The sequence below is a fragment of the Sturnus vulgaris genome, unplaced genomic scaffold, assembly GCF_052056855.1.
Source record: "Sturnus vulgaris isolate bStuVul1 unplaced genomic scaffold, bStuVul1.hap1 Scaffold_195, whole genome shotgun sequence".
Lineage (NCBI taxonomy): Eukaryota > Metazoa > Chordata > Aves > Passeriformes > Sturnidae > Sturnus > Sturnus vulgaris.
This window is the reverse complement of record NW_028276170.1, coordinates 6,985,670-7,013,542: the sequence shown is the minus strand read 5'-3', so window position 1 is coordinate 7,013,542 and position 27,873 is coordinate 6,985,670. Positions and strand designations below refer to the sequence as shown.

Genomic DNA, 27,873 nt, shown 5'->3' with positions numbered 1-27,873 from the left:
GTACACCAGATGCCACTCTGTCAAGTTCCTTTGGGGGGTCAAGGGGGAGGATTTGGGTTTGTAATTGTACCACTCACTACCCAGGATATAAGAGGGTTAAAAAAAAAATATTTATATGTTGCCATAGGGGTGGGGGAGAAGATAGAGGAATATTTGGGAAATGCGGATTATACGTGAAAGGATTGGGATTTTCTTTTGGGAATTTTGTTTGGGTCATCAGAGAAACGAATGATTTTGCAGAAAGCTCGGCAGCTGTGGGAGGATGAACACCCACAAGCAGCAGGGGGGGCTGGACCCAATGCACCTACGGTGGGTGATGCCATCCCCCAGGCAGACCCCCAGTGGGACCCAAATAACCAGGCCAGTCTGGCTCACCGTGATTGTCGTGCTTATTTGATCAGGGCAATCAAGTCAGCGGCTCCCAGAACTAACAACATAGCTAAGGCTCTGTCGTTAGAACAGGAGAAACAGGAAAGCCCTCATTGGTTGGAGAGGATTAGGGATGCCTTAAGGAAGCACAGGGGGATGGATCCTGAAGGGCCAGCCTTCAACACATTGCTTAAGGTACAATTTGTTACTAAAGCCTGGCCTGATATAAGGAAAGGAGTACAAAAAGATGAAGAGTGGCAAAATAAGCCTCTAGAGGAATTGGTTAGAAAAACACAGCAGATATGTGTAAGAAGGGATGAGGAAAAGGCAGAAGCTAAAGCAAAGATGATGGCAGAGTTTTTGTAGCCCCGGAGGAATAAACCGCAGGGTCCAAGGGGACCCCAGGGACAGAGGGGACGGGGTCGGCCACAAGGAAGGGGCAGAGGGATTCCCTCCTCGGCAGGGGACAGCCGACCCAAACAGCGGCTGGGGAAGAACCAGTGTGCTATCTGCAGGGCAGAAGGGCATTGGAAAAACGAGTGTCCGCAGAAACAACTGGACCCTGAGGAGGAGGAAGTCCAGAGGATAATGGAAATGGATTCTTAGGGGTGTCAGGGGCTCCTATTATACCAAGGACCCACCACTCAAGAGCCCTTGATAACTTTTAAGGTGGGTCCGGATCGAGAGGAGGTGTGTTTTCTGGTAGACACAGGGGCTTCTCCGTCCACCTTAAATTTTATACCTAAAGGGGGAAAACTGTCAAAAAGATCCTTGGTTATTCAAGGAGTAAGCGGGAAGGATAAGCGAGTGCATTTTATTCAACCACTGTTAATGAATGTGGGGGACAGATTTGAACTGCATGAATTCTTGTTTGTTCCTAATTGTGATTGTAATTTACTGGGAAGAGATTTGATGGCTAGAATGGGAATGTAAATTAGCATTGTAAAAAAGTGACACGGAGTCTGAAACTGTGGTATCTTTGTGTAAAATGTCTGAGAAGGCTTATGCTGAAATAAATCAGGAAGTATGGGCAGCCCCAGGGACAAATTGATTAATGCCCCAGTCTTAGCTCTTCCAGATGCAGAAAAAAAAAAAAATTCAACTATATGTGGATGTCAAACAGGGTCATGCTAAAGGAATTTTGGTGCAAGAGCATGGGGGAACACGGAGGCCTGTTGCCTGTTTTTCTAAGCTGTTAGACCCGGTGCCAGAGGCTGGCCCCATTGTCTGCAGAACTGTGCAGCCACAGCTCTGATGGTGGCTGAGGCCCGAAAGCTGACAAGGGGAGGGTATCTCATTGTTAAAGTCCCACATCAGATTAAAGCTTTGCTAACTGAGAGAGCCTCTAAGTGGATGACGAGTGCTCGATTATTACAGTATGAATCTTGTTTAATGGAACAGGAGGATTTAGAATTTAAAAGTGGAGAAGATTTTAATCCAGTCTCTTATTTAAATGGCCCTAGAGAAAAGGGGGGACCAGGAAGAAATCCATGATTGTATCCAGGTTATAGACGTCCAGACACGGGCTAGGGAAGATCTACGGGATATTCCCTGGCCTGAGGGAGAGAATGTGTTCATTGATGGGTCCTCCAAGGTGGTAGAAGGGAAACGATTTACAGGATACTCTATCGTGAATGGGAAGCAATGAAAGGAAGGGGGGAGGTTACCACACACCTGATCAGCTCAGACAGCAGAGCTGTACACGCTTGTGAGAGCCTGTGAATTATACCAGGACAAGACAGTAAATATATTTACTGATTCTAAATATGCATATGGGGTAATACATGCATTTGGAAAACTATGGGAAGAAAGAGGTTTATTAAGCTGCAGAGGAAAGACATTAGCTCACGAGAACTTAATCTCTCGCCTATTGGAGACAGTGAATTTACCAAAAAAGGTGGCGATAATCCACATTAAGGGGCATCAGGCAGGATGGTCGGAGGAGGCAATAGGAAACCGACTGGCTGATGAAGAAGCTCGCAAAGCTGCATTGTTGCCAGAAGTCTCTAAGATCCTGCCTTTGCTCCCAGTAACTGCACCGCTGCCAGAGAAACTCTCTTTTCCACCAGAAGAACTTGAAATAATTAAAAAGAGTGGGGCAGAGGAATGAGAAAATAATTGGTTTACAGGGGATGGTAAGCAGTGGATACCAAAAGCTCGAGCCTTACAATTGTTAAAACAGCTTCATGAAGGGAGTCATTGGGGCTCCCGAGGACTGGCAGAAGCCTTCCTCAAAATGAACGCTGCTGTTGGTCTCTTTAGGCTGGCAAAGCGAGCTATTGAAGGTTGTTTAACTTGTGCTAAAACCAACAACAAAGTTACAAAGAAACTGGCCAGGGGAGGGAGGCGTTGGGCAGTACGTCCCTTCCAGAGATGCCAGGTGGATTTTACTGAAATGCCTCGAGTGGCAAGATTTAAGTATCTTCTGGTAATAGTATGTCAAGTAACCGGGTGGCCAGAAGCATTTCCAACTGTGTCAGCAACTACAGGATCAGTTGTTAAAGTATTTTTGGAACAAATAATTCCAAGATCTAGGATGGTGGAAGCAATAGATTCAAATAGGGAAACTCATTTTACAGGAAAAATTCTTCAAGGAGTTATGACTGCTTTAGGGATACAGTGGAACCTCCATACCCCCTGGCATCCACAAAGTTCGGGTCAGGTTGAGAGGATGAATGGAGAAATAAAGAAACATCTCCTGAAGCTGGTGATAGAAACTAAAATGCCATGGGTACGGCTCCTGCCCCTGGCTTTAACAAGAATAAGAGCCAGACCCAGGGGAGATATTCAATTATCTCCCTTTGAATTGATGTTTGGAATTCCTTACCCTTGTAATTCTCAGCCGAGTGGGGGGATAGAGATAAGTGATGTGTATTTGAAACAATATGTGGCTCGGATACTGTCTCCTGTGAAATCTCTTCGACAGGAAGCTCAGCTGGCACAGACCCTGCCTTTGGACTTTGCTGTTCACAACATCCAACCGGGACACTGGGTCCTGGTTAAGGAGTGGGAAGAAGCACCACTGGTGGCCAAGTGGCGTGGACCTTTCCAGGTGATGCTGAGCACAGACACAGCCGTCAAGACAGCTGAACACGGGTAGACCCATCACACTCGGGCCAAGGTCTCTGCAGCCCCAGAGATTTGGACATCTCAGCTGGAGGAGAAGGACGGGAAGCCGCGACTGACACTCGGCAGGAGGGGACTGGAGCAGCAGCCAGGGCGTCGACATCGGGGGAAGCCTCGTGTGCCCACCCACAGAGTGCCTGCTGAAATAGTCTGTGTGGGCATCCCTCCTCTCAGATCTCCAGGCACTGGGGGCCAACCCTTGCTGTCATTGTTTTCTTTATGTTAAGCTGTTTCTGTGCCTTCACTCGCCACAGGTGGTGTGGAAGACAACGTGAAAGTAAAAATTAAGTTAGGAAATTAGATTACACAATCAGAATGTTTCTCTTAATAATGTTACCTTTATATTATCAGTTAGGTTGGGGCCAAGAATGGGAAAATAATTTTTGACCTTAGGAGAAGAAGTAGCAAAAACCTTTAACCTTAGCAATTGTTGGGTCTGTGGAGGGCCAGGAGAATCTGAAAACGGGCCATGGGTGGCCAGCCCAGTTGAACCTAAATGGTGGATTAGCACCCTGAGTGAGGTCCGTAATGGAACAGGATTTTGGGATGAAGAAGGAAGTCCATGGCGGCTTCATTCTTCTGAAAGAGGCACTTAGGACAAGAAGCATATACATGGGAAAAAGCGTTTGTGACTGGAGTTTATCTTTGGGTTTAGATTGTTGGACCCCCAACTGCCTTCCTTATGATTGTTCCAGATATCAAGGCAGATGGAATCAAACACATGTTAAGCTCACAAATGGTAGCTGGGTAAAGTGCTCCTACCATAATTACCAGAAAGATTTAAAAGGCTGTAAAGCAGTGGGGAAGGATAAGTTTTTTGATCCCTTATTTTTAAGCTGCCCCCGAGATAATTCCACAAGTAGGACACATGTTATCCGTGACTACCAGTGGAAATGGCAACATCGAAATGGAACTCGAACCCTTTTTAATAGGTTCTGGTCCAAATCTAACAAAACAGATCTGGGATGTAACTGCAGGTGGAAACCTCATGTGGGAGCTTGGAAATGCAACTACTGTGATTCTTATGGTGGGGCGACCATTGTTGGGGGACCACTGGGCCCAGGGAGTAAGCTGTATTTTGACTCTCCAATTGACCATGAAAATTGGGAAGGTCCCTTTGCCAATGGGACCTGGGCTTTAAAGGGGCATTACTGGATTTGTGGCCAACATGCACATCGCAGGTTACCCCCAAACTGGTCAGGAATATGTTGTGTGGGGTATATCAGACACTGCTCTTTCTGCTACCACAGGTTCAGGGAAATCACTTAGGAATCAAGGTATATGATGATCTCATTAGAGAAAAGCGGTCAATTGATGTATCCCTGGCTGGAGGGAGCACCCAAAGATGGGGTGAAGATGAATGGCCACCTGAACGAATCATACAACACTACGGACCAGCCACTTGGAATCCTAATGAATTCATATCAGGTGCCAGAGAACCCATTTATAATCTAAACCGGATAATTAGGTTACAAGCTGTCTTTGAAATAGTAAGTAACCAGACAGCTACAGCTCTTGACCTTCTTGCTGACCAGTCTATTCAGATGAGAACTGCAATATTTCAACACCAGATGGTATTAGAGTACGTATTAGAAGAAGAAGGGGGAGTGTGTGGCAAATTTAATGACTCAAACTGCTGTTTGCAAATAGATGACAATGGAAAGGTGGTGAAGCAAATAGCAAAAGGAATAAGAAATTTAGCTCATGTGCCAGTCCAAACATGGAAAGGATGGGAATGGGACATGTTTTCTTGGCTACCTGGTGGACTATGGGTTAAACAACTACTTTTTTTCCTCTTATGTGCTGTAGCAACTCTAATCTTCTTACCATGCATGATCCCTTGCTTAGTACAACTTATTCAACATGTGATCAAAGGGATGCAGGTAATAGCCACGCCTACTGATCCAGATATGGTTACAAAAGGACAGAAATTGATGTCACTCCAAATAATTACAAAACCAAAAAGGACTCAGGAACAAGAAATTAAGTCAATGAGAGCTAAAGTTTGTAAAGACAATTATTAAAAAATAAAAGAGGAAGGATTGAGAGGAATGTTGAATTTGTCTTTACAAATGAGCTGTGGATCAGCCTGTAGATAAGGCTAGCACTGAGAGATAAAAGAAACAATGGGATGGATTCCACTGACTGATGAATGGAAAAAGATATTTGCCTTTACAAAGAAACTCTAGGGCTGCTGATAAATTAAATTCTATATCGAAAGATGAAATAAGCAACAGGGGGAAAACTATGAATTCTATAAGAATTAAAAATTAAAAGGGAGGGTTATACATTAGAGGGGAATTTCAGGTATCAGGCGTTCCGGGAAATCTGTGCCTCTCAAGTACCTCAGCCAATGGGGAAAGAGAGAGAGAGGGAAATGCGTCTGGAAAAATAGGATAAAAAGGAGGCTGCATCCTCCAAAAATTTGAGCGATGCCAGGGGAATGTCCCATGGCCTCTCCCTTTATTCGAATAAAGCAAAAAGGACTCCTCTGTCTCCTTTTTGGACATAAACCTCTGGGGTTTGTGGATTAATTTTCCTGACAGAAAGAACTTTGGGATTCTTACCTGCACAAGAACGTGCAGTGCCTCAGTCATAAGTGCCCCAGAAATATCAGAAGTGTGTCTTCTTCAGAGTGTGGTCACAAGGGTTCAGAGTTGGAGCCAGTTCTGTGGGCAGGCTGATGAATAGTCTGGGGCTCCTCTGCAGAGCCCCATTCATTCTGGGGCTGCTTTCTGCTGGTTCTGCTGGACTGGCTCGAGTGAAACACACACCCAATTAACAGCAGTTAAATTACTCTGGCATGAAACAGTGGGGAACAGGCAGAGCAGTGAAGGGCAGCATGGACCAGTTGTTCTGGCAGCTCTGACGAGGTCTGGTTTGATACAGCACTCACAGAACTCTGCTCCACCTGTGACACTTCCACTTGCAGTAGATGACTGTTCCTCTTCACAATATCCAGCAAGGCAGGTCAAAGACACTTTTACAATTTTCATCTTCAAAAGGGAAAGGAAATCAGCAGCAAACATGAAGTAACCAGTCAGAGGAAGAAACAAAAGAACAAAGAGTGGTGGAAAAAACAGGTGGAGCATCGATCCTTATCTCTGTGTGGGAGATATCCTCTGCTAATGGGCCATCTGTTAAAACCAGGTGGGGCAGTGTTCTTTATCTTTTCCACAACCCATCCTTCCTCCAGGAAGATATCTTCTGTTAATGGGCCATTGAGTGCCACTGCATGACTGATAAAATTCCATCATCCCATTGGGAGATGCTCCAGCCAGGGGGAGGAGCCAAGCCTTTCCTACCTAGATAAAATCTGAGATTTGGAACACCAAGGCAGCCCTTACCCACTGGTTTCCAGAGGGCAAGAGCTACCAGACCTTTCTACAGCATCACTACTACCACAAGACCCCTTCATCGGGACTGCTACCACCATCAAAACTAGCAGGGTGTCAGGTTGTATTCTGATTCTGTCAGTTGTTTTCTTTTGTACTATTGCATGTATTATTTTTCTATTATCTTTTTTCCTATCAAATTGTATTTATGACTTGGAGTCTCTCACTGGTTTTGCTTTCAAACCAGCACAATTTTGGGGGGGATTTTGGCTGAATCTTGATATTTGGGGTGTTTTCGATCCGTGTCTTAAAGTTTGGATGATTTTGGGTGGCAATCTTGGTGTTTGGGAGGTTATTACAGACACAAGATGCTCAATGACTTCCAGAGATGAACTTGGGCAAGGAGGAACACCCAGTTTATGGAGCTCTCTTCTTGTTATTTCCCCCTAAACCAGGAATTTTCATTCCTCAGGTGTGCAGGGATGGAGGAGGCAGAAAAGCCCCAGAGATCCCTCACGAGGAGGGGCTGCAAACCCAGCCCAGGGAGCTGCGAGGAGGAAAGACCCTCCCTGAGCCGGGAAGGCGGCCGGAGATCCAGGCAGAGCTCAGAGCTGGTGGAGAAGCCTCCTGGAGGGGAGAAGCCGTACGAATGTGGGGAATGTGGGAAGGGTTTCAGCTACAGATCCCTGCTGATCCGGCACCAGAGGATCCACACTGGGGAGAGGCCCTATGAGTGTCCCCAGTGTGGGAAGAGGTTTCAGACCAGCTCCAATCTCCTCCTACACGAGCGGATTCACACAGAGGAGAGGCCCTTCCGCTGCCCCGACTGCGGGAAGGGATTCAACCGCAACTTCACCCTCATCAGGCACCGGCGCATCCACACTGGGGAGAGGCCCTACGAGTGTCCTGAGTGTGGGAAGAGCTTCTCCAGGAGCTCTCACTTGACCCAACACCAACGGAGTCACCACTAAGGGAAGCCCTGTGAGTGCCTGAGTGTGGGAAGAGCTTCGTGCTCTGCTCCAGCTCCATCCCCCATGGGAGGATCGGTGTTGGATGATCCCCAGTGACCCCCGTTGGGCAGAGCCCTGGTGATCTGTGTTCCTGGTTGTCCCCGTTGGGTGAGGGGGAAGGGGTTTGAGAGATTTCTGTCTCTTTTCCTTCTATTGCTATGATTTGGTTGGTAATAAATTCCCTTGCTGTGCCCAGGCTATGTCTGTGACATCCGTTTTGCTGTTTGGTGTGTTTGCTCGTCCTGTCTTAATCTGCTCCTGGAGCTACTGCTTAAACTTTCTCTTCCCTTGCAGCTCGAGGGGTAGGGTCAGAGTGGCTCTGGTGGGTGCCTGGCATCGGGCCAGTGTCACCTTGTCTTGGTTTGAAAGACAGGTATTTTCTAAGGAAAGGCAAGAACCCCTTTCCTGAGATGCAGAGTGCAACCCCCTCCCTTCTAATTATTTCAGTTTCAAATCAGCCTGTCAGGCAGAAGATATGGGGATAGGAATAACAGTTCTTTACTGAGATCTAACAAGGCAAAATAGCAGAAACAACAACAGCTATAAAAACTGACAACAGAACAGAACAGTATAGCTCAGTTCCAGTCCCTTTGGCCAAAGCCCTCTCTCCCTGTGCTTAGTTACCGGTGCTGGGGGCAGGGCAGGTCCCGCGCAGTTGAAGAGGGGCTGGAGTGATGGCGGCAGCAGCCCAGGGGTGAGAGGGATGGGGGAGTGACTCCCCCCTCACGGTGTCGGTCGTGGTGCTCAGCAGAGTGTCCAGAGGTAGCAGGGTGAGGTGGGAGAGCAGCAGAGCGATGTCCAAAGGCAGGGAGCATGGATCTCAGCGCTGGGATGGCAGGGGAGATGCCAGATCCGAGCACGGGGCGTCTTCCTCTCACTCCACAGGCGAAGTGAGAGAGCAGAGTCCCCCCCCCAGACCCCTCTCCCACCTTTTCCTTTTCCCGTCTCCCCATCCCCCCACCCCCCTGCAAGAGAAAACTATTGCTACTAAGGTGTAGCCACAAATACTTAGCAGAACAATGGGAAAAATTCCACAGAAAGAAAAGGGAACAATTCAACCCCCAACAAGAGGAAAGAGTGGTCTGAAGATCTTATTCTGAATTTGCTCTTCTTTCTCTTTCTTTGTGTAGTTAATAAAGTTTTTTATACCCTTTTAAGTTTTAGGCCTGACTTGTTCTTTTGCTCCTGGTTCTGTCTCACAGCATAAAATGAGTATATTTAAATTGGCAACTCAAGACTATAACATTATTTGGTGCGTTGGCCAGGAAATTCAAAAATTCAAATTAAACCAAGACATTAGATTATCCTGTCTGCATGAAGATAACTAGAACTCCAGGGAAGGAATTTATTGATGGGGAGTAGGACAGGATGGCTACAAAAAAAGTTGATTTGCAGGTTGGGGTTGATGATTTTGAATAATGAAGGTCTATGAATATGCAGCACGTTGATGCATTTAAGGAAGTGTTTTCTGAGTGTGTGCCCTTGGCTGAATGCCCAGCACCCAGCCACATTAACCCTTTGCTTTACTGTCTTAGTCTCTTATTTGTTTACTTTTTTATTAAACCTTTTAAAATTTACCAGGAAAGTGAACCTCGTTTTTCACATCACTATGGGCAGGGAGCTGCTGCTCCTGAAGCTCACCTTTCCTCGTTCCTTCCAGGAGGAAAGCTGGGTGTGGGAGCGCTGCATGCGCTCCTTCAGAGGCTGCTGAGGGCAGGGCTGGGGAAGGAGAAGAAGTGGATGAAGAACTGCGTGCAGTGTCCTGGCCCTGCTCATCCTCCCCATGAATGACGAGGCCCCCAGGGTGGGCCAGGCACTGCTGCCAAGGCTGAGCACTGACACGGAGAGGGGTGGCTGACCCCCCCTGGGGCTCCAGGCCTTGGGCAGCATTCCCCAAGCACAGCCCAGGGAAGGGTCCCTGCAGAGCCAAGTTGGCATTGCCAGCACCTGCCCTGCCCACTCCAGCAGGGCTCAGCATCGGGCCAGGACACCGAGGTGTGGACAGGTGTGTCCCCAAAGGTGTTGGAGAGCAGGCATTTGGGCCTCAATCCCTGTACCTGGGGGCCATTCCCGGATGTTTTGGCAGCTCCCTAAAGGCAGAGTCACCCCAGGTCAACTTTCCCAGGCCCTGGAGCCATCTCCCAGTTCCTGCTGTTCCACAGGCCTCCAGGAATGCCGTCCTTGCTATCGCAGAGCTCCTCAAGTGGAAGGAGCTGAAGCACGTGGTGAAGACAGGGCAGAGCTGGAGGATGGCTGACTGCTTGGTGAGGATGTGCCCCAGGGACTGTGCTGGGCCCTGGGCTCTGCAGCTGGGCCTGGGGAAGAGACCCCACAGCCTGGAGCTGCATCCTTGTTCCTGGCTCAAGAACAGAGCCCCAGGGACTCTCCTCCAGTCCCATCTCCCCTTCCTGCACCCAGTGGGAGGGAGGAGGGCTCTTGGTAATGGGGCTGCTGCCAGGAGGGGCTGCTCCAGCCACCTGGAAGATGTGTGACAATGCCACATCTTTGTGGTCCCTCCAGATGGAAAAGGACAGCAGCAGGGCTGAGCAGCACCTTCATCAGAGCCTGCAGTACCTGAGGGACCCTCAGCAATGTGTGCAAGACTGGACCATCAGGTTCATGAGCCCCAGCCCGGGGTCCCTCTTTGGGCAGCCCCTGTCCCCCCCAGCCCCTGCCCAGTGCCACATCCAGGCTGCTGGTGGTCCCTGGTTGTTTGGGATCGTGCTGGGGAACAGCAGGGGCTGACAGAGCTCTGTGCCCAGGGACCATCGTGTGACATCCCCAGGACCAGAGCGAGGAGCTGCCTGCTCTGGATTTCAGTGGGGAGTGGGGAGTGAGGGCTGGGAGAGTGGGGGGGTCTCTACAAACACGGGAACTCATCTCGGCTCTGTTTTGGTCACAGAACTTCAGGCCTTGCAGAAAGATGGGTGTGAACTCACGCGTTGTCTGGCAGCTCAGAGCAGCTCGATCCTGAGGAGCCGAAGGAGCAGCGGACACCGGGACAGTCCCTGCGAGCTCTGTGGTGCTGGCACTGCTGAGCTGGGGGCCTGTTGTGCCCAGAGTGGGACATTCAGGCTCGACTGATCAGGGACACCCTCCTGCTGATTCACAAGGTGCAGAAAGGACTCCTTGACTTCCCAGGGTTCTTCTCAGAGAAGGCTCTGGGTGTGGCTGGATCCAACCCCAGCCCCAGACTGGGGCAGCACTTTAAGTCTGAAGGGTCACACAGGCGTCCTTGAGCCTGGAGATCACTTTGTCCTAAGGATTATGGCTGGCAAGCCAACTATAGTTTTGTAAATAAAGTTAGTTTTTTTAAGTTTTAAGTAATTGCTTTTCAAATTTCTTTTAAGACATCCCAAAGGTACCTGTGGGCAGGTGGGCACACAGGTGTGATGGGGTGGGTGGGATCAGGCCAGGAATTAGATCCTGATTTTGTGATTTACAGCAGGACTTCTCCTCTGATCCTAATTCCCAGTGTTATGGTGCTGCCAGGTGTGCTGCTGGTGGGTCTGGGACTCTCACACTGAGATCTGATACCCCTAAACTGGGGTTTGGGTCCCTCACATTGGGGGTTTAGGTCCTGGACTCCTAAACTGGGGTCAGGGGCCCTCAAACTGTAATCTGGGTTCTTTAAACTGGGTCTGGGAGTCTTAAACTGAGATCTGGTACCCCCAAACCGGGGTCTGCAGCCCTCCAGCGTGATCTGGGATCCTCACACTGAGGTCTCAGCTCTCCACCCTGGGACCTGGGCCTCTCAAACTGGGGTCTGGAATCCTCAAACTGGGTCTGGACCCTCACCCCGCCTGGAGTTTGGACCCCTGAAAAAACTGGGGGGACAAGTGGGGGAGGTGAGGTAGGGGTTTATTTGGGGGTACAAAGATGAAAGGGGGATGGGGAGACCTCAGGGTGGAATTTTGGGTCCACCTTAGAGGGGGGAGGTGAGTGGGAGTAGCCCAGGATGGAGATTTGGGATCCTCAGGTTGGGCTTTGTAGAGTCTCAGGGGGGATTTGGGGTCCCAGGGTGGGTTCTGGAGGGCCTCAGGGTGGAATTTTGGGGTCCCAGGGTTGATTTAGGCACTTCTAAGATAGATTTTGGGGTGCAAGATGGATTTTGTGGGTCCCAGCGCCAGATTTCACAGACCCCTTAGTGGGGGGCCTTTGGGGTTTGAGGATTCCCAGGGTGGATTTTGGAGTTTCACAGTGAGTTTCACCCTCCCCAGGATGGATTTGGGCATCTCAGGTTGGGTTTTGGGGTTCCAGAGTAGGTTTTTAGGATCCTAGGATGGATTTTGGGGTCCTAGGCTGGGTTTTCAGGGTCAGGGGGATGGATTTTAGGGTTCCAGCACCCGCAGCGCAAAGTCCAGGGCGGGGGCACTGTGGGTCAGACACCCCATGGACACCACGTCGATGTGGGGCCCCAAAAACTGGGGGAGGGTCTCCAAAACGATGCCCCCGCTGGCCTCCACCGTCACTCCGGGATGTGCAGCCTTGACCTGCGCCGCAGCCGAGTGCAGCTCCTGGGGGGACACCCTGTTAGCAGGGAGCACCCCCTCCCCAAAATTTGGGGGTACACTGGACATATGGATGTATACTGGATGCTACATAGTGCAGAATCCCCCCCCAAATTGGCCCAAATCTGCCCAATTTGGGACCTCCCCCACAGGAAACCCCCAATTCAGGGATTATTCCACCCACTGAGCTCCAAAATTGGGGTGTCCACCTCCAACCCCTCCAAATCAAGGGTTATCCTGATTAAACCCAATAAAAACTCAATAAAAATAGATTCCCACCCAACATCTGCCCAACTGGGGGTACCACCCACCACTGACCTCCAGAACAACCCCAAATTTGGGCTCTCCAATCCAAATAGCTGTCCCCCCACCCAGAACCACCCAAAATTGTGGCCTCCTATTCAACACCTCCAATCCAGGCATTTGCCCACCCCTGACCCCCAAATTACAGTCCCCCCACCTAAACTCCCCAAGTTAAGGGTCCCTTCACCCAAAACCTCCCAAACTGGGATTATCCAATCCTCTGACTCCCCCGAAATTGGGATTATCCCTCGTATCTTTGGGGTGGCCCACATTTACAGCAGATTCCCATTTTACTGGTGTAGCCTCACCCCGGGATGTCCCCTGTGTCCCATTTTTGGGGTTTATCCCCATTTTTAGAATCTAACCCCCCATTTTTGGGGTCCAGCCCACACTTGGGGTCCCACCACTATTGGCCCCCCTCCGGTTTTGGGGCTCACCTGGGGTCTCAGGTTGTCCAGCAGGACGATGTCAGCCCCAGCCCCAGCAGCCGCCAGCGCCTCGTCCGCACTCGAGCACTCGACCCCCAACCAGCGGGTGAAGCCCCCGGCCCGGCGCACCCCCAAAATCATCTGGGGAAGAGGGGGGTCAGGGAGAACCCCAGAGTGACGCCCCAGTATGGGGCAGGGTAAAATGGGGGCTCCCCCACAGTCATTCACTTAAAATTGGGGTTCCCCCCACTGCCTTCCCCACATTGATCCCCAAAAATTGCGGTCTTATCTCCCACAGTTTCCCAATTCAGGAGTGTCTACTCCCCAAAGGTGGGGTTCTCTCAACTACAAACACCAAAATTTAGAGTTATCCAACACATGATGTCCCGCCAGTTCAGCAGTGACCCCCCCAGTTTCCTTCCAAAGTTGGGAACCCTGCACCCATCCCCCCCAATTCATAGGTCCTCCCACATCAGTCCAGCTTGCTCCCTACTGACCTGGAGCTTTTCCAAAGCGTTTCCTCTGCAGGTGGCCTCGAGGACAGACTGCAGGACACGGTGTCCTGTAGCCTTCCCAAGGCTTCTCTGTTGCCTACAAGGCACAACTGCAGCACTTGCTCATCTGGAGCTTTTCCAAGACATCTCTCCTGCAAGCAGTCCCAACTCCAAACAGTGACATGGAGCAGACACCACCCAGAGTGCCCAAGCTGGCCTGGGTGAAGGAGGAGGAGGAGGCTGCAGCTCCCTCAGCACAGCAGCCTGAAGAGCTGGAGCAGATCCAGCTGCTGCAGGAGGGTGAGTAGCAGAGCTGGGCCACAGAGCTGGTGCCTGCAGCCAGCTTAGCCCCATCCCATCCCATCCCATCCCATCCCATCCCATCCCATCCCATCCCATCCCATCCCATCCCATCCCATCCCATCCCATCCAACATGCCCATGGATAGGACAGAAGAGGGGCTGGGCCTGAACCCGCAGGCAGCCACACCCCATCCCTGGAGCATCCCAGGGCAGTCCCTGCCTGGGAATGCAGGGCTGGGCTGTGTTCTCCAGCCTCTCTCTCTTTTGGCATCCTGTCTGGTGTGCATGTCTTCCTGAGGAGGTACAAGCCTTCTGGGTGCTGCTGTTCCTGTGCACACTCTGGTGATTTTTCTCTGGTGTCCAGAGCCACGTTGACAGCAGCAGCTCCACAGGCCAGCTCCAGGAGACATCGTTCTTGCCATGGTGGCAGCAGCTCTGTGGGTCCCGAGCTCAGTGTCAGGGGAGTCTTGGCCACACAGCACAGTGGCCTGGACAGCTCTGGGGACCCGGGCTGATCTCCAGCGCTGCCACTTCCCACTACTCCTCGCCTGCAGCAGCCAGTGGCCGTGCTCCAGCAGGGCCTCCTTGTCCCTCCTTGTCCCTGGCCAAAGCAGCTTGGGCACCTCGGGGCTGTCCCCACCGTCCTGCTGAGGCCAGGCCTCGAGGGCTTCTGCCACAGGCACCAGAGACGCATCGGAGAAGCGCCAGAGCAGCCGGCTGGCAGGAAGAAGGTGGCTGTCTGGGGGCTGCTTATGGCCTCTGCCACCCAGTTCCTCAGGGCTTCCCACCAACCCATCCACACAAGTCCTCCTGGCCCATCACAGCCTCCCGCCACCCAGCGCCACACGCATCCCCCTCACGCCTTCCCACTGCCTTCTCCGGGCAGGCCTTGGCAGCACCGCAGCCCTTCATGGCCTCCCACTGTCCAGTGCCCTCCACGCCTCCCCCAGGCCTGCCTGGCTGCTGAAGGAGCTCCAGAGGAGCCGCATCAAGAGGCACCTCAGAGCCCTCAGCAATCCAGCCAGCAACACACGGGCAGGACACAGATGGCACTTCCAGGCTGGCAGAGGGGTGCTGGCCATCTCCAGGGACCGGTCTCTCAGGGATCCCCGCCGCAGCTCCGGCCTCTGCCCGCCCGCTCTGTCAGAAGCCTTAAGGCTTCCACAGAACCACCAAAGGCCAAGGGCCTTTTGGCCACGTTCCCTTCCACACCGCACGCTTGGCCAACTTGGCGAGCACACGAACCCTTTTTGCCCTCTTCCCCATTGGCCTGAAGACTCTGGGCACCAAAAGAAAGCTCCTGCACCTCTGTGTATGACAACAGCAATTTACTAATCCTACAGTGGGGTGAAAGAAAGTGCTTGCAGAGCTGAGGTGTTCCCTGCGGGCTCAGGTGGCCCCAGCAGACGCAGCCTCCCGGATCAGTTCTCCACAGTGCTCACACAGGACAACCAGCCCCTGCGACACAGGGAAGGCCGTGACTTCCAGAGGCGGCGGAATCCATCTCGCATCTGCTGGAGTCGGGAGGAGGGAATGCTCTGTACAGCTCTGTTGATGTACAGAGTCTGAAGAGCCAGGCATGAGATGGCAGGGCTGCTGTCATCGGTCATGTCCTGAAGGGCTGGAAGAGAGAGGAACAGAGCCACAGTCAGAGCCTGCATCTGCAGGGACCTGGGGAGACCCTCCTGCCCCATCCCTCCCACACGGCAGCTCTTGCCATGGCCTGGAGGAAGCAGGAGACAGCAAGGATCAGCTGGAAGGCGCTGGCCACGAATGTCCCTCCCGCAGGCCCCTGGAAGGTCTCTGTGCTCTGCCCACGCCGCCCCTCGTGCGCGCAGGGAGCAGAGCCCTCCCAGCCGGGGCAGGGAACGCAGCTGCCAGCGCCAGCCCCCGCTGACAGCCCGCTGGCCTCACTCACCCCTGCACATGAGCTGCAACTCTCGCTGCTGCTCTCTCAGGAACCGCCCGGCCATCCCTGCCAACACAGAGCCTGTCACGGCCCCAGCCGCACAGCTGCCCCGCAGCGGCGCTGCCAGCCCTGCGGCCACAGCAGCGCCTTCCCCTGCAGGGCTCGGGCCCGGCCCTCGCCGCATCCTGACGCCCAAGGACACGGCTGCGAGAGGGCGGCAGCGGCGCCGAGGGCAGGCGGGGCTCCAGAGCCCCGGCCCGGATGGCGCTGCCGGGGCAGCAGGCGGGGCTGGGGCCGAGCTGCGGCGGGGCGGGGAGGGAGCCGGGCTTGTGGCTCACCAAGAAACCTGAGGGCCGCCTCTCGCAGGGGCTCCTGTGGGCTCCGCAGGTACGGCAGCGCCTGGCGCAGCAGCTCGGCCGCTCGGCTCCTGTCCTGTGCCAGCTGGAGAGAGCGGCAGGGCACGGAGGGAAGGGTTGGCGCGGGCTCTGTCCCTTGGCCCCGGCCTGCCCTGCCCGCACAGCCCTGAGCGGGGCAGAGGGCCCGGCAAGGCGCGGGCTTGATGGAGCTCGGGGCTCCATCAGCTCCGGCCCTGGGGCCAGAGGAGCCTGGAGAAGAGCCCGCGTGGGCAGCCCAGGGAAGGGAGCAGCGTTCTTACCAAGCACTCGCCAAACCTCCACATCTGATCCGCCATCAGCAGCTGCTCAAGATCTCTCCTCTTCAGGAAGCTTAGTGCAGAAAGCAGCGTTTCACAAGAGGCCTGCAGAGCAGCAGAGACCCAGAGATGGCACCGCAGCCCAGGGCACAGGAGCTGCCTCCCTGTGCCAAGGCCAGGAGGAGGCTGGAGCCCATGAGGTGCCCGGGTGCAGGGAGACAGCTGAGCCCCCTGCCAGGAGGACAGCAGCGCCCAGGAGTCCTCACCTCTGCCACACGCATGTTCTCATCGTGGCAGTTGAAGAAGAGTGGCAGCAGGCTCTTGCTCACAAGCATCTTGAGGGGCTTTTTACCCTTGGCCGCTACCAACCTCATCACCTCTTGGAAGAGGCGAATGGAGAGCAGCTGCACATGGCGGTTGTCCTGTTGGAAAGGAAGCAAAAGCCCTCCACATCAGCTGCTCCAGGCCCCTCTGTGCACAGACCCAAAAATCCACGGGGCCCCACACTTGGGGACAGCACCCAGTGGCCGTGGCTGGGGGCACAGAGCCTTACGTTGTCCAGCAGTGGCCAGAGCGCGCCAGCCAGCCGCAGGGCGATGGGGCTGGGTATTGCGAGGTGTCTGTGCGAGAGCAGAAAGCTGAGCACCGCGACGGTCATCTCAACGATGTCTTCATCTGCATCCCGCAACAGGTCCACAAGGCTTTCAGTCAGGCTGTACATTCTAATGTTCTGCATGGAAGACAAGGCAGGGCAAGCCCACGCTGCTGCTGCTGCTGCCGTGGTGCCCAGGGGCCGAAGGGCTGTCCTGAAGCACTCGGGCAGCTGAACAGCAACGCAGGAGAGCTGGGAGCAGCTGCCACAGCTCCCAAAGCCCAGCCAAGCCCAAGGGGCTGCTTTCCCCAGCCCCACGCTGCCAGCACAGCTTCAGCCGCTGCTGTCTTCTCACCATCGAGGGGTCCTTGCTGAGCTGCACGAGGCCTCTGAGCACCAGGCGACGCATCTCCCTGGACGTGCTCTGCAGGCGCCTTGCCATGATCTCCAGGAGGCTGTCACCCCATTCTTTGATGTCCAGGAGGTCCAGGACCTGAAAGACACAAAGCAGTGAACGGGGTGCCCAGCTGGCAGGAGCTCAGAACTGCACAGGGCTGAGCCAAGGCAGCAGCACAGGGCACGGGCACCGTCCCAGGCAGCTGCGGCTGTGAGAGGGCAGAGAGGTGGGAGGCAGCTCAGCTGTGCTGCCCATGGGGCTCACCTCCACAAGGAATGCCATGGCAGGCAGCTGCCAGTCTGAAATGTCTTGGCTGAGGAGCTCCAAGAGGCAGGAGATGATGCTGCAACACCAGATCATGGAGACACAGCGCGTCTCCCTAGTGGGGGGGAAAAGGCATCATTGCTCCTGAGCCGAGAGGGCAAAGCTCTCCCAGGAGTGACCCACGGAGCTCTGGTCTTTTCCCAAGCACCCCGTGGGCGCTTTGGGAGGCGGCTGTTCCCGGGCACCCTCCTGTGCCAGCCTTTTCCAGTCTGCTCGTCCGTCTCTTTGTGACAAAGCCCTCTCACCCCTGCCCATGGGAACTGTGTGGGGCACCCTGGGCACAAGTGCCGGGGGCAGCAGGGAGAAGGGGGTCTCACCTGGCCAGGAGTCCCACTGCATAGTGGTGGGTGTCAGTACAGAGCAGCGTGTCCCAGCCAGCCTTGCCTTCCATGGCTACCACAACACGCTCACAGTGCACTCGGCAGAGCAGGACCTTCAGGGTCTGCACTGCAAACCTGTGTGCAGAGCAAAGCCCAGGTCATGCTGGCAGCCCTGGCTCCTGCCTTGGAAGGGATGGGGAGACTGGGAAGACTGGGATGGAGCACCTTTGGGGGTTGGTGGCAAGGCCCAGTTGCTCCTGGCACCCCTTCCAGAAGGTATCAACCTCCTCTGGCGTATCCAGTGCGCTGATGTAAACTTGGAAGAGCAGACACAGAAAGAGACGGGGAAAATACTCCAAAACTATAGGTGGGCACCAGGTCAGGTTGAAGACCCTCCACAGTGTCACGGTTGCCTGCAAAAAATGAACCACCCAGAGACAACACTCAGTGCCAAGACATCCGTGTGGCAGGGCCCGAGCATGCCAGGGAGAGGCCGGGGGAGACACCTCGGGGACACCCAGCCTGGTGCCCCTGAACCTTGCCCCTAAGGCAGGTTTCAGCCCAGTCCCTGAGGCAGAGAGATGCAGCTGGGGGGAGGACAGAGAGCTAGCTGCTGGAGAGGTGGCCTAGGGGCAAGCCAAGGTCAGTTGCAGGAACTCACAGCCAGGGCAAAGACTCCTGTGCTGTCCCCATGGGAGGTGTACACACTGTCCACTGGCCAGGCGTTCAGCACATTGAGGAGTATCTGCAGCGCCGGCTCCGCAGTCCCAGTGGAGGACATGATCACTCCCCACATGGCCGTAGCAGCTCTGTGGGGTCAGAGCTCTGTGTCAGGGGGGTCTGGGCCACAGCACTGTGGCCTGGGCTGCTGCAGGGGCCCGCGCTGGCCGTCAGCCCTGCCTCTGCCCACCGGCCCTCGCTGGCAGCACCCAGCCAGCCCACGGGGCTGCAGGCATCTTGAGGGGCAGGGAGGGAGCGTGGCAGCACGCTCAGGGGCTGACATGGCAGCACTGGCAAACGGAGGAGCCAGAGGCTCCTGGAACTGTCCCCCTGTCTGGCAGTCACCAGGGACAGGCTCTACAGGGTAACGGGCCAGAGAACCCTCAACCCTCAAGGCAGGTGGGGCTGCCGTACCTGTCACCCGATGGGGCCCAGCGCAAGAGAGTCATCAGCACATCGCAGGGGTATTCCCTGGTCAGCTCCAGAAGGGCCTTGTCCAGCCTGTGCCCAGCAGACTCATTGGCCGTGAGCCACTTGTGGATGTACCTCACCATGGCTGGCACCTGCAGAAGGCCCGGGGAGACTTGGACACCTGCCCGAGCAGCAGGTTCCCCAGCTTCCCCTGAGAAGTGCTGCCCTTCCTACCCTATTGGTCTGGGCCTCAAAGACTGAAGGAACCCAGCAGAGCTGGCTTGAGGTGCCACACAATTCCTGGGGTGATCAAGCCCTGGCCACAGGCTGCTTACTTGCTTTGGATTGGAGACCCCCTTCTCCACAAGCAAATCCAGCATGGCAGCCCCGGTCTCAGCAGTGAAGAGGGGAAAGTTTGCCAAGAGCCCAGTGCCCACACCGGTGGTCTCTTCCCGCCAAATGCACATGATGAATTCATAGATCATCTGCAGGAGAAGGGCAGGAAGAGAGGGAGAATCCATGGAGTGTTCAAAGCACGGTGCTGGGCTGAGCAGTGACAGCAGGCCCAGCCCAGGTGGGGATGGCTGCAGTACCTGCGCTGTTCTGCGGAAGCGGCCACGGGCAGGGTCCTGCTCTTGTGTCGGGTCCATGGCGGCACCTGGCAAAGAGCGAGCGCAGCCAGGGCTGAGGGGCTGTGGGAGAGGCCGGAGAACACAGGCCAGCCCTGCATTCCCAGGCAGGGACAGCCCTGGGATGCTCCAGGGATGGGGTGTGGCTGCCAGGGGGTTCAGCCTCAGCCCCTCTTCTGTCCTATCCATGGGCATGTTGCATGGGATGGGATGGGATGGGATGGGATGGGATGGGATGGGATGGGATGGGATGGGATGGGATGGGATGGGATGGGATGGGATGGGATGGGATGGGGCTAAGCTGGCTGCAGGCACCAGCCCTGTGGCCAGCTCTGCTACTCACCCTCCTGCAGCAGCTGGATCTGCTCCAGCTCTTCAGGCTGCTGTGCTGAGGGAGCTGCAGCCTCCTCCTCCTCCTTCACCCAGGCCAGCTTGGGCACTCTGGGTGGTGTCTGCTCCATGTCACTGTTTGGAGTTGGGACTGCTTGCAGGAGAGATGTCTTGGAAATCTCCAGATGAGCAAGTGCTGCAGTTGTGCCTTGTAGGCAGCTGCAACAGAGAAGCCTTGGGAAGGCTACAGGACACCGTGTCCTGCAGTCTGTCCTCGAGGCCACCTGCAGACGAAACGCTTTGGAAAAGCTCCGGGTCAGTAGGGAACAAGCTGGCTGTGTGGGGGCTCCTCACAGCACTGCTCTCTCCGTCCTGTCCCGACGAGTGCACCGAGCACTGTGGTGTGGCCGTGTCACCGCCGGCACCTATGTCACGACGTGTCACAAAGGGTCACCCTTGTACGCTCTATCCCTTTCCTATTGCACGGTGACCACGGTGCACTGTGTCACAAAGAGCCCTAGGACACACCTCCACGTGCCCTGGGGACACCCCCCCCCCCCCAAAGTGGCCCAGCTTGCAAGGAAGACGTTCCCCCAAGGTTCGAGGACAGCCCAACAGGAATTTTAGGAATGGCTCAAACAACAAGCAGATGCTCCTCTGCTCTGCCTGCTCAGGGCAGCAGAAGGAGCCCCCACGGTTGCCGATGCAGCTGCAGCAGGAAGGGCATCGGGGCCTTCCACAGCAGCTGCAAGGGCCTCTCTGGGACAAGACCCGGTGCTGGGTGGCCGTCACACACACAGGAGTGTGACACAGACACGGGACGTATGGCCCAGGGCACGAATGCTGCTCTGAGTCCTGGGAACAGTGAAATCAGCAGGTGTGGCAGAGTCCCTGCCAAAGGAGACCTGCCGCCCCCAAGGCCTGCCAATGCTGGTGCCTGCTCCTGCCACAGAGACCTGTGTCCCCTGGGGACTTCTCTGTCAGAGGACAGTCAAAGCCCACGTGCATTGGTGTGTGTGCTCCTTTCTGCAGGCGGCTGTTGGCAGGAGCACCTGGTGGCAACACTTGGTCTCTGTCAGAAGCTGTTACTCCTTCCTGGAATGATTTTTGCTTGGAAGTGATTATGTGCAGTGTCCACGCATCTCCCCAGCCCATCACTGCCTCACACACGAGGTGACCACCAAGCCACTCTCCGGCCATCTGACCCGCAGCTGAGCCCTTCCCAGAGTGCCCGCACCCGTAGGGAGCGCAGGGCTGGATTTGGCCGCCAGAGAGTTGGTGACCCTCGTGAGATCCTCGGTGCATTTAGTTCCTACAGGAGTGTGGGGACCACTGGGAAATGATCTGCATGCCTTGTTAATTGGATGTTCTTCCACCGCTAGCCTGGGGCAGGATCTCTCCCGGTCCTCCTCTCAACTCCCGGACCTGTCCTCAGCCAATGAGAGAAGGCACCAAAATAATTGAGCCAATCAGAGCGCGCGGCGCTGATGACTCCTCAGGCAGTCCCAGAGCGCCCAGAGCTCCTCACCTGGACTCCACCCGCGCCCCGCCCCCAGCGCCCCCCGCCATGAGAATTTGGGGAGGGGGGTATCGCGTTTTATCTTTTATTCTTCCAGAGTCAGGATTAAATGCTCTAGAGACGGAATTTCGTGTTTGGACTCAGATATTTATTAATTCTTATCTATATTACAGTGAGTTCTACAGCACTTCTAGCTAACAGGCTAAAAATGGACACGTATCTCTCTCTCTCTACAAGGCCTTTTAAGGGCCAATCTGTCCAATTAAGAACACACAGCTAAATTCTTTTTACTTTTAACCCAACAACCAATCACCTGTAACCTGCACTGTGGAATTTTCTATCCAATTACAAAAGTACCACCAAGACCCGTGAAGAAGGTGAAAAATAAAGAAAACTCCACCCTAAAACCTCCATCTTGTTTTATATGTATTAATATATTCTAAAACCACAAATTCTAAATTTTCCACCATGGGACATTACACACTTCTATTCAAACTACACACCAGTGATCCCAGTTCTATCACACAATTCTGGAAAGCTTCTTCACGGCCTCTGGTAAAAAGCAGTGTTTTCCTGGGGTTCCATGCCTGTCAGCAGAGAAAGCCCAAACCCCTCAGTTTCCAGGGTTCCAACAGGGGGGAGGTGTCAGACCCTGCCCGGCGCTGGCCATGGGGCGTGTGGCGTGGGCCCGGAGCTCTTGGCTACTGTGGGCTGCTGGGGGGCTGCTGGGGGGACACCCCCGGACCTGTGTCCTGCACACACAGCGCTGTTCCAGGAGATGGTTCAGTCCGAGTGTCACTGCATTCACGGCACCGACCGGCTGAGGTTCGTGGAGAGGAACATCTCCAAGCGGGAGCAGTTCCTGCACTTGGGCAGCGATGTGGGGCTGCACGTGGGGACACCTCCTTTGGGGACAAGGCTGCCAGGCACTGGAACAGCGACCCGCAATGGATGGAGTACAGACGGGCTGCGGTGGACAGGCACTGCCGGCACAACTACGAGTTGTCCAGCCCGTTCCTCGTGGAGCGCAGAGGTGAGCGTGGGGCAGAGCGTGTCCCCTCGGGCCCTGCCCTGGGAATGACCCTGGAGCCCCTCAAAACCTCCCTGGGAATCACCCGAGACACGTCAGCCCTTCTTGTGCCCACCCCGGGGCCTCCTGCCCCCTCACCCCAAGTGACTCCAGTGTCTCTCCCAGTCCATCCCAGTCTCTCCCAGTGTCCTCACAGTCCCTCCCAGTGTCACCAGAGTCCTTCCCAATTCCTCTCAGTCCACAGACATTCCACCCACAGTCCACTCCCAGTCCTTCTAACTCCACTCCCAAACCTCCATCCTCTCTCCCAGTGCCCTCCCAGTGCCCCTTCAAATCTCTCCCTTCTCCCCCAATGACCCCCCAGTTCCTCCCAGTCCTTTCCAAGTCCTTTTCAGTTCAATCCCAAACCTCCACCCTCTCTCCCATTGCCCCAATCCAATCCACTCTCTCCCAGTGTTCCCCCACTCTCTCCAATTTCATTCCCAGTCCCTCTCAGTGCCACACCAGCCCTCTCCTGTTGGAGTCCTGTTCCTGGTGGCCACCACATGCCCTGAGAGCTCCTGCTGGCCCTGGAACCACCTCACCCGGATCTCAGCAGGGTAGAAATCCTTGGAGCAGAGCAGGCATCTTGGGCCGGGCTGGGAGCTCAAGGGCCACAGTGAGATGGACACACTGGGGGGCACTGGGAGAGAGTGGGGACACACTGGAGTCAGCTGGGGGGAACAGGGAGGGATTTGAGTGAGCCTGGAGGGGATGGAAAAGGACCAGGAACTGGAAAGCAACGGTTGGAATAAGGTTGGCTGTGATGGGAAGAGACTTGGAGCAGTTGTGGTGAGTCCTGGTGAGACTGGGTAGGCACTGGGAGAGGGTTTGGGAGTCCTGAGGTGGTGGGGGGCAACTGGGAGGGGGTTATGGGATCGTGAGAGGGACAGGAGGAGCGTTGGTGGGTCCTGGGGAGGCCGGGAAGAGATTGGGAGGAGGATTCAAGGAGTCCTGGGTGGGCTAGAGGTGACTGGGAGGGTGATTGGAGTAGCTTGGGGTGTCTGTGAGAGATTTTGGGAGGTCTTGACGCCTGTGGACCCCCAGAGATGCCGCCAGACACCGCCCGCAGCAAGGTGCTGATGGGGATCGGGGGCTCCGTGTTGGGTTTCGTCTTCCTGGAGCTGGGGCTCGGCTTCTACCAGTGCGAGAAGGGTGAGGGGAGGGTCCCGGGGGTCGTGTTCCGACCTCGGAGCGTGTGCGCTCCCCATGGGGGCCCCAGTCAGGTGCTGCCCCCTTTTCTCTGCCCACAGAGCTCCTGACCCAGCAGCGGCTGCAGCCCCTCCCCATGGCCTCGGGTGCGGCCGGGACCCCCCCGCTCCGTCCCCGCGCTGATTTTGGGGGGGTCGTGTGTTCCCCCCAGCCCTGCTGTCACTCTGCCCCAGTTTGGCTGCTCCCAGTGTTCCCAGTAAAGTTTCCCAGCTCGCTCCGGTGCCGTTTAGTGTGGGGAGGGACAGGAGAGAAATTGGGGGGACCCCGCGGGGGGATCGTGACTGGGCGGGGAGGGTGGGGTCCAGGTGGGGAACACTGGGTGCTGCGGGTCTGCCCGGCAACCGGTGAGTCATCACAGCTGATCTCTCTCATTGGCTGAATCTTCTTCATCGCATTCTCTGATTGGCTGAGAACAGGCCCGGGAGTGAGAGAAGGAACAGGAGAGATCCCGCCCCGAGCACCGGCACGGGAACAACAGAGCCAGCCTGGGCACAGCGAGGGAATTTATTACCAACCAAATCACAGCTGGACAAGGAGAAGGGAAAGAAATCTCTCCAGCCCCTTCCCTCCACCCAACGGGGATCACCAGGACCACGGATCACCAGGATCACGGATCACCAGGGCTCTGCCCAACGGGGGTCACTGGGGATCATCCAACACCGATCCTCCCATGGGGGATGGAGCTGGAGCAGAGCATGAAGCTCTTCCCACGCTCGGGGCACTCACAGGGCCTCTCCCCAGCGTGAATCTTGAGGTTCTTCATGCTGTGGGGGCTCTTGCTGAATCTCTTCCCTCCTTCCATGCACCAGCAGGGATATTTCTTAGTTTGGATCTCCTGGTGCTGGATCAAGTGGGAGCTCAGGGTGGAGCTCATTCCATGTTCTAAGCTCTTGTAGGGTGTCACAGTTTGAGTTGTGATTTTTAAGAGGACACTCTGGAGTGAGTATCATCTCCTCTACAGGGTTTCAATAACCCTTTCCACAAATACGAAATTAATATTAATAGATGAAAGTGGAAAAAACTCCAACAAGTAGTAAGCCCACAAGGCAAGGAAAAAAATGTAAATAATTGCTAGATATTAAATTGTCAGATCTTATCCCACACAAACACCTGGGACAAAAGACCCAAAATGCCAGAGAAATCCCCGCTCACAACACACGGTACAGCCGCCGACTTCTCCCCCAGGGGAAAAACCAACCAGGGGCTGTCCCGAAGGAGACGAAAGCCCGGGGCTCGCCTGCTCTTGAACTCCTCCCCAGCCGGGCTCCGCGGGCACGGTCCCGGCAGGCGAAGCAGCGGGGCTGAAGCCTCGGGCTGTTTTCTCTCCCGGCTCGGCCCGGCTCGCAGCGGCTTTGGGCTGCAGCGGCGCCGCTCCGCTCCTGCCGGCGCGGAGCCCCCGGGCTGCGACACAGCAGCTGCTCAGTTCGCCTCCAGGCACGGCAAGGCTGCCCCTGCATCCTCTCCGAGCCAAGAAAAGGGGAAAAATCCTTTGTTTGCTTGGGGCAAAACCGCTTCTCAGGCAAACAGAAACCCACGGTGCACAGAGAGAGCCGCGGAAAACCCGAGCAGCGAGGCTTCAAAACGCCCGCGGAATGAACAAGGAGCCTCTCCCCGCCCCGGCCCCGCACACATCCCCTCCCGGGCTGCCGGGGTTTAGATACAATAATCATTCTTTGGGCACAAAGCAGAGGATCGTGGAATTACCATCACAATAACTCACTGCAAGAGAACCGTGTATACAATAATCACATGTAAATATCTATCTATAAAAGCATGTACTGCACTCTGGATACAGCAATGTGCTCTAGGACAGGAGTGGAGAGGATGAACGGACACCAGGGGAGATGGGGAATGTACGGACAGAGCAAACCCTCCAAGGTCTTTAACCTCATTCCCAGCTTTTCCGTGTTTCAAGGGCCTTGAATGCTGGATTTCAATGAACTGAGATGTCACTGTGAAAAGCAGAGCAGTCTGGAACCAGACACTGCTGCTGGAGTCAAAGTCAGGACTTGTCACATCTCACAGTTCAAAATACATTGAATAAAAAACTCCATTACCACAACCTTTCCCAGCCCATCCCTCCTCACACATAACAAAATACAATGGAATTCTTTCTAAAGGGTAAAAAATAAAGTAAAATGAACATTGAAAAAGATAGAAAGTCATGCTGAGAAATACAACATGAGGTGTGTTTACAAAAGCCGGCTGTGATTTCTCAGGTATTGGGCTCAGTGTCAGCTCCGAGCCGGGCTCTGTCTCCCAGGTGCCCAAGTGCCCGGGCCAGCTCTGAGCAGCCTCTCCCGGCTCTCCAGCCCGGCTTTGCCCCGGCTCTGCCCCGGGCAGGCACTCGGTGTTTCCGTGGTGCCCCTGCCCCGCTCAGCTCCCCGTGCCCTGCAAAGGCGCCGAGGCTGCGCTCGGTGCCCCTGGGTGTCACTGAGCGAGGCACTGACGAGCCCCGGTGCCCGGGCACAGCCCTGAGGGACACCCCTCGTCCCCGGCCTCCCGCGGGACACGGAGCCACTGCCCACAAGGCCCTGGCACGTCCGGCCCGGCCAATTCCTCCTGCCCCGGCCAGCCCGGGCTGCAGCCCCAGGGCTCTGCAGGCCGGGGCTGGGGCTGCCGGCTCCCACCGTGGCCAAAGCCTCCCAGGGCTCTGGCCACGCCAGGGGCTACAAGGCCACGAGGCCGGGGCGGCTCCGGGCCGCTTCCAGGCTGTCCCTCTGCTCTTGGGTGCCGGGGGTGGCCCTTTGTGACACGGGCGTGTGTCAGGGCCCTCGGTGATGCGGGCCATTGTGGTGCTGTCATGAATGAGAGCGTTTGAGATCGCTTAAAAATCGATGACAAATGCATGAACAAAAGTCAGATTTAATACTGAGCGACAAAATACAAGAAGTTCGTTGGCAAGATTCACTCTACTGCCTACAGAACAAGTGAGGCACAACAAGGGAAAACAAGCAACAACAAAACCAAACAAAATCCAGGCAACCAAAACAGAAATTAACTGAGAACTCACTAGGGGAGTGTGGGTGGGTGTATGCTGTGTTGAGGTGCATGGGACAAAAGAGAGTGCGGGCAAGAATTAAAAGGAACATGGACTAAAAACTTAACAACTCTGAGCAGCACTTTAACTTCTACCTTAACTTCTAACTTTAACTTATACTTTAGGCCCAACAATTCAACAGAGGAACAACAGTGAACTTATACCTAACTTAACTTATAACTTAACTTTAGCAATCCAACAGAGCAATAACACTTAACAGCATTTAACCTAACTTATAGCTATATCTTCCAAGTTGTACTTAGCAACTTAATACAAAGACAACACTTAGCTTATAACTTACATTCAATAACTTAGCAAAAGAACAACATCTAGCAGCATATAAATAAGTTCATAACTATAACTAAACCTTGCTTACAGGCCTAACTTAGATATCCAAGGTACTTCCACATCTAGGAAAGCTGTATTTCTCCCAGATTTGCTATAGCATATGTGCAGGGGCACACACACAGACAGGAACAGTCAGTGCAGGCAATTCCCCTCAGAGCTCAGTGAAATCCTCCCTTCAGATGTTTTTGCATCTCCCACTGGCCGAAGGATGGGGCCTTGAGCAGTGAGGGTATGGGCCCAGGACACGTCGTGTTTCAGCGATCCTCCAGGCACAGCAAAGCCGAGGGTTTGCTGGCTCTGAGAGGCCCCTCAGAGGGAGACTGCTGGTCACAGCCCACGGTGGCCCAGGAGAGCTCAAAGGTCTCCTTTTGGATTTCTGCTGACAGGGTCACAAGAGAGTGGGCTCCAGTCATAACCATGTTTCATCCTGGCCTCAGTTTGGGTCAGCACTTTCTCTAGGAGTGGGGGAATGCATCACCACACTGGGATCTCAGGGGTGCCCATGGCCTGAGTGATGCTGGCC

The 27,873-nt window shown here is 54.7% G+C and overlaps 1 protein-coding gene across 1 annotated transcript in view; it reads right to left on the bottom strand.

Moving 5' to 3' along the window:
- The window catches only part of LOC148218043 (uncharacterized), a 96,966-nt gene extending 72,202 nt beyond the window's left edge, over positions 1 to 24,764 (bottom strand). Inside the window, 1 exon segment of the mRNA XM_088158038.1 lies at positions 24,694 to 24,764. Within this exon segment, the coding sequence (XP_088014164.1) occupies positions 24,694 to 24,764 (71 nt within the window).
- Between the last annotated feature and the right edge of the window lie 3,109 nt (positions 24,765 to 27,873).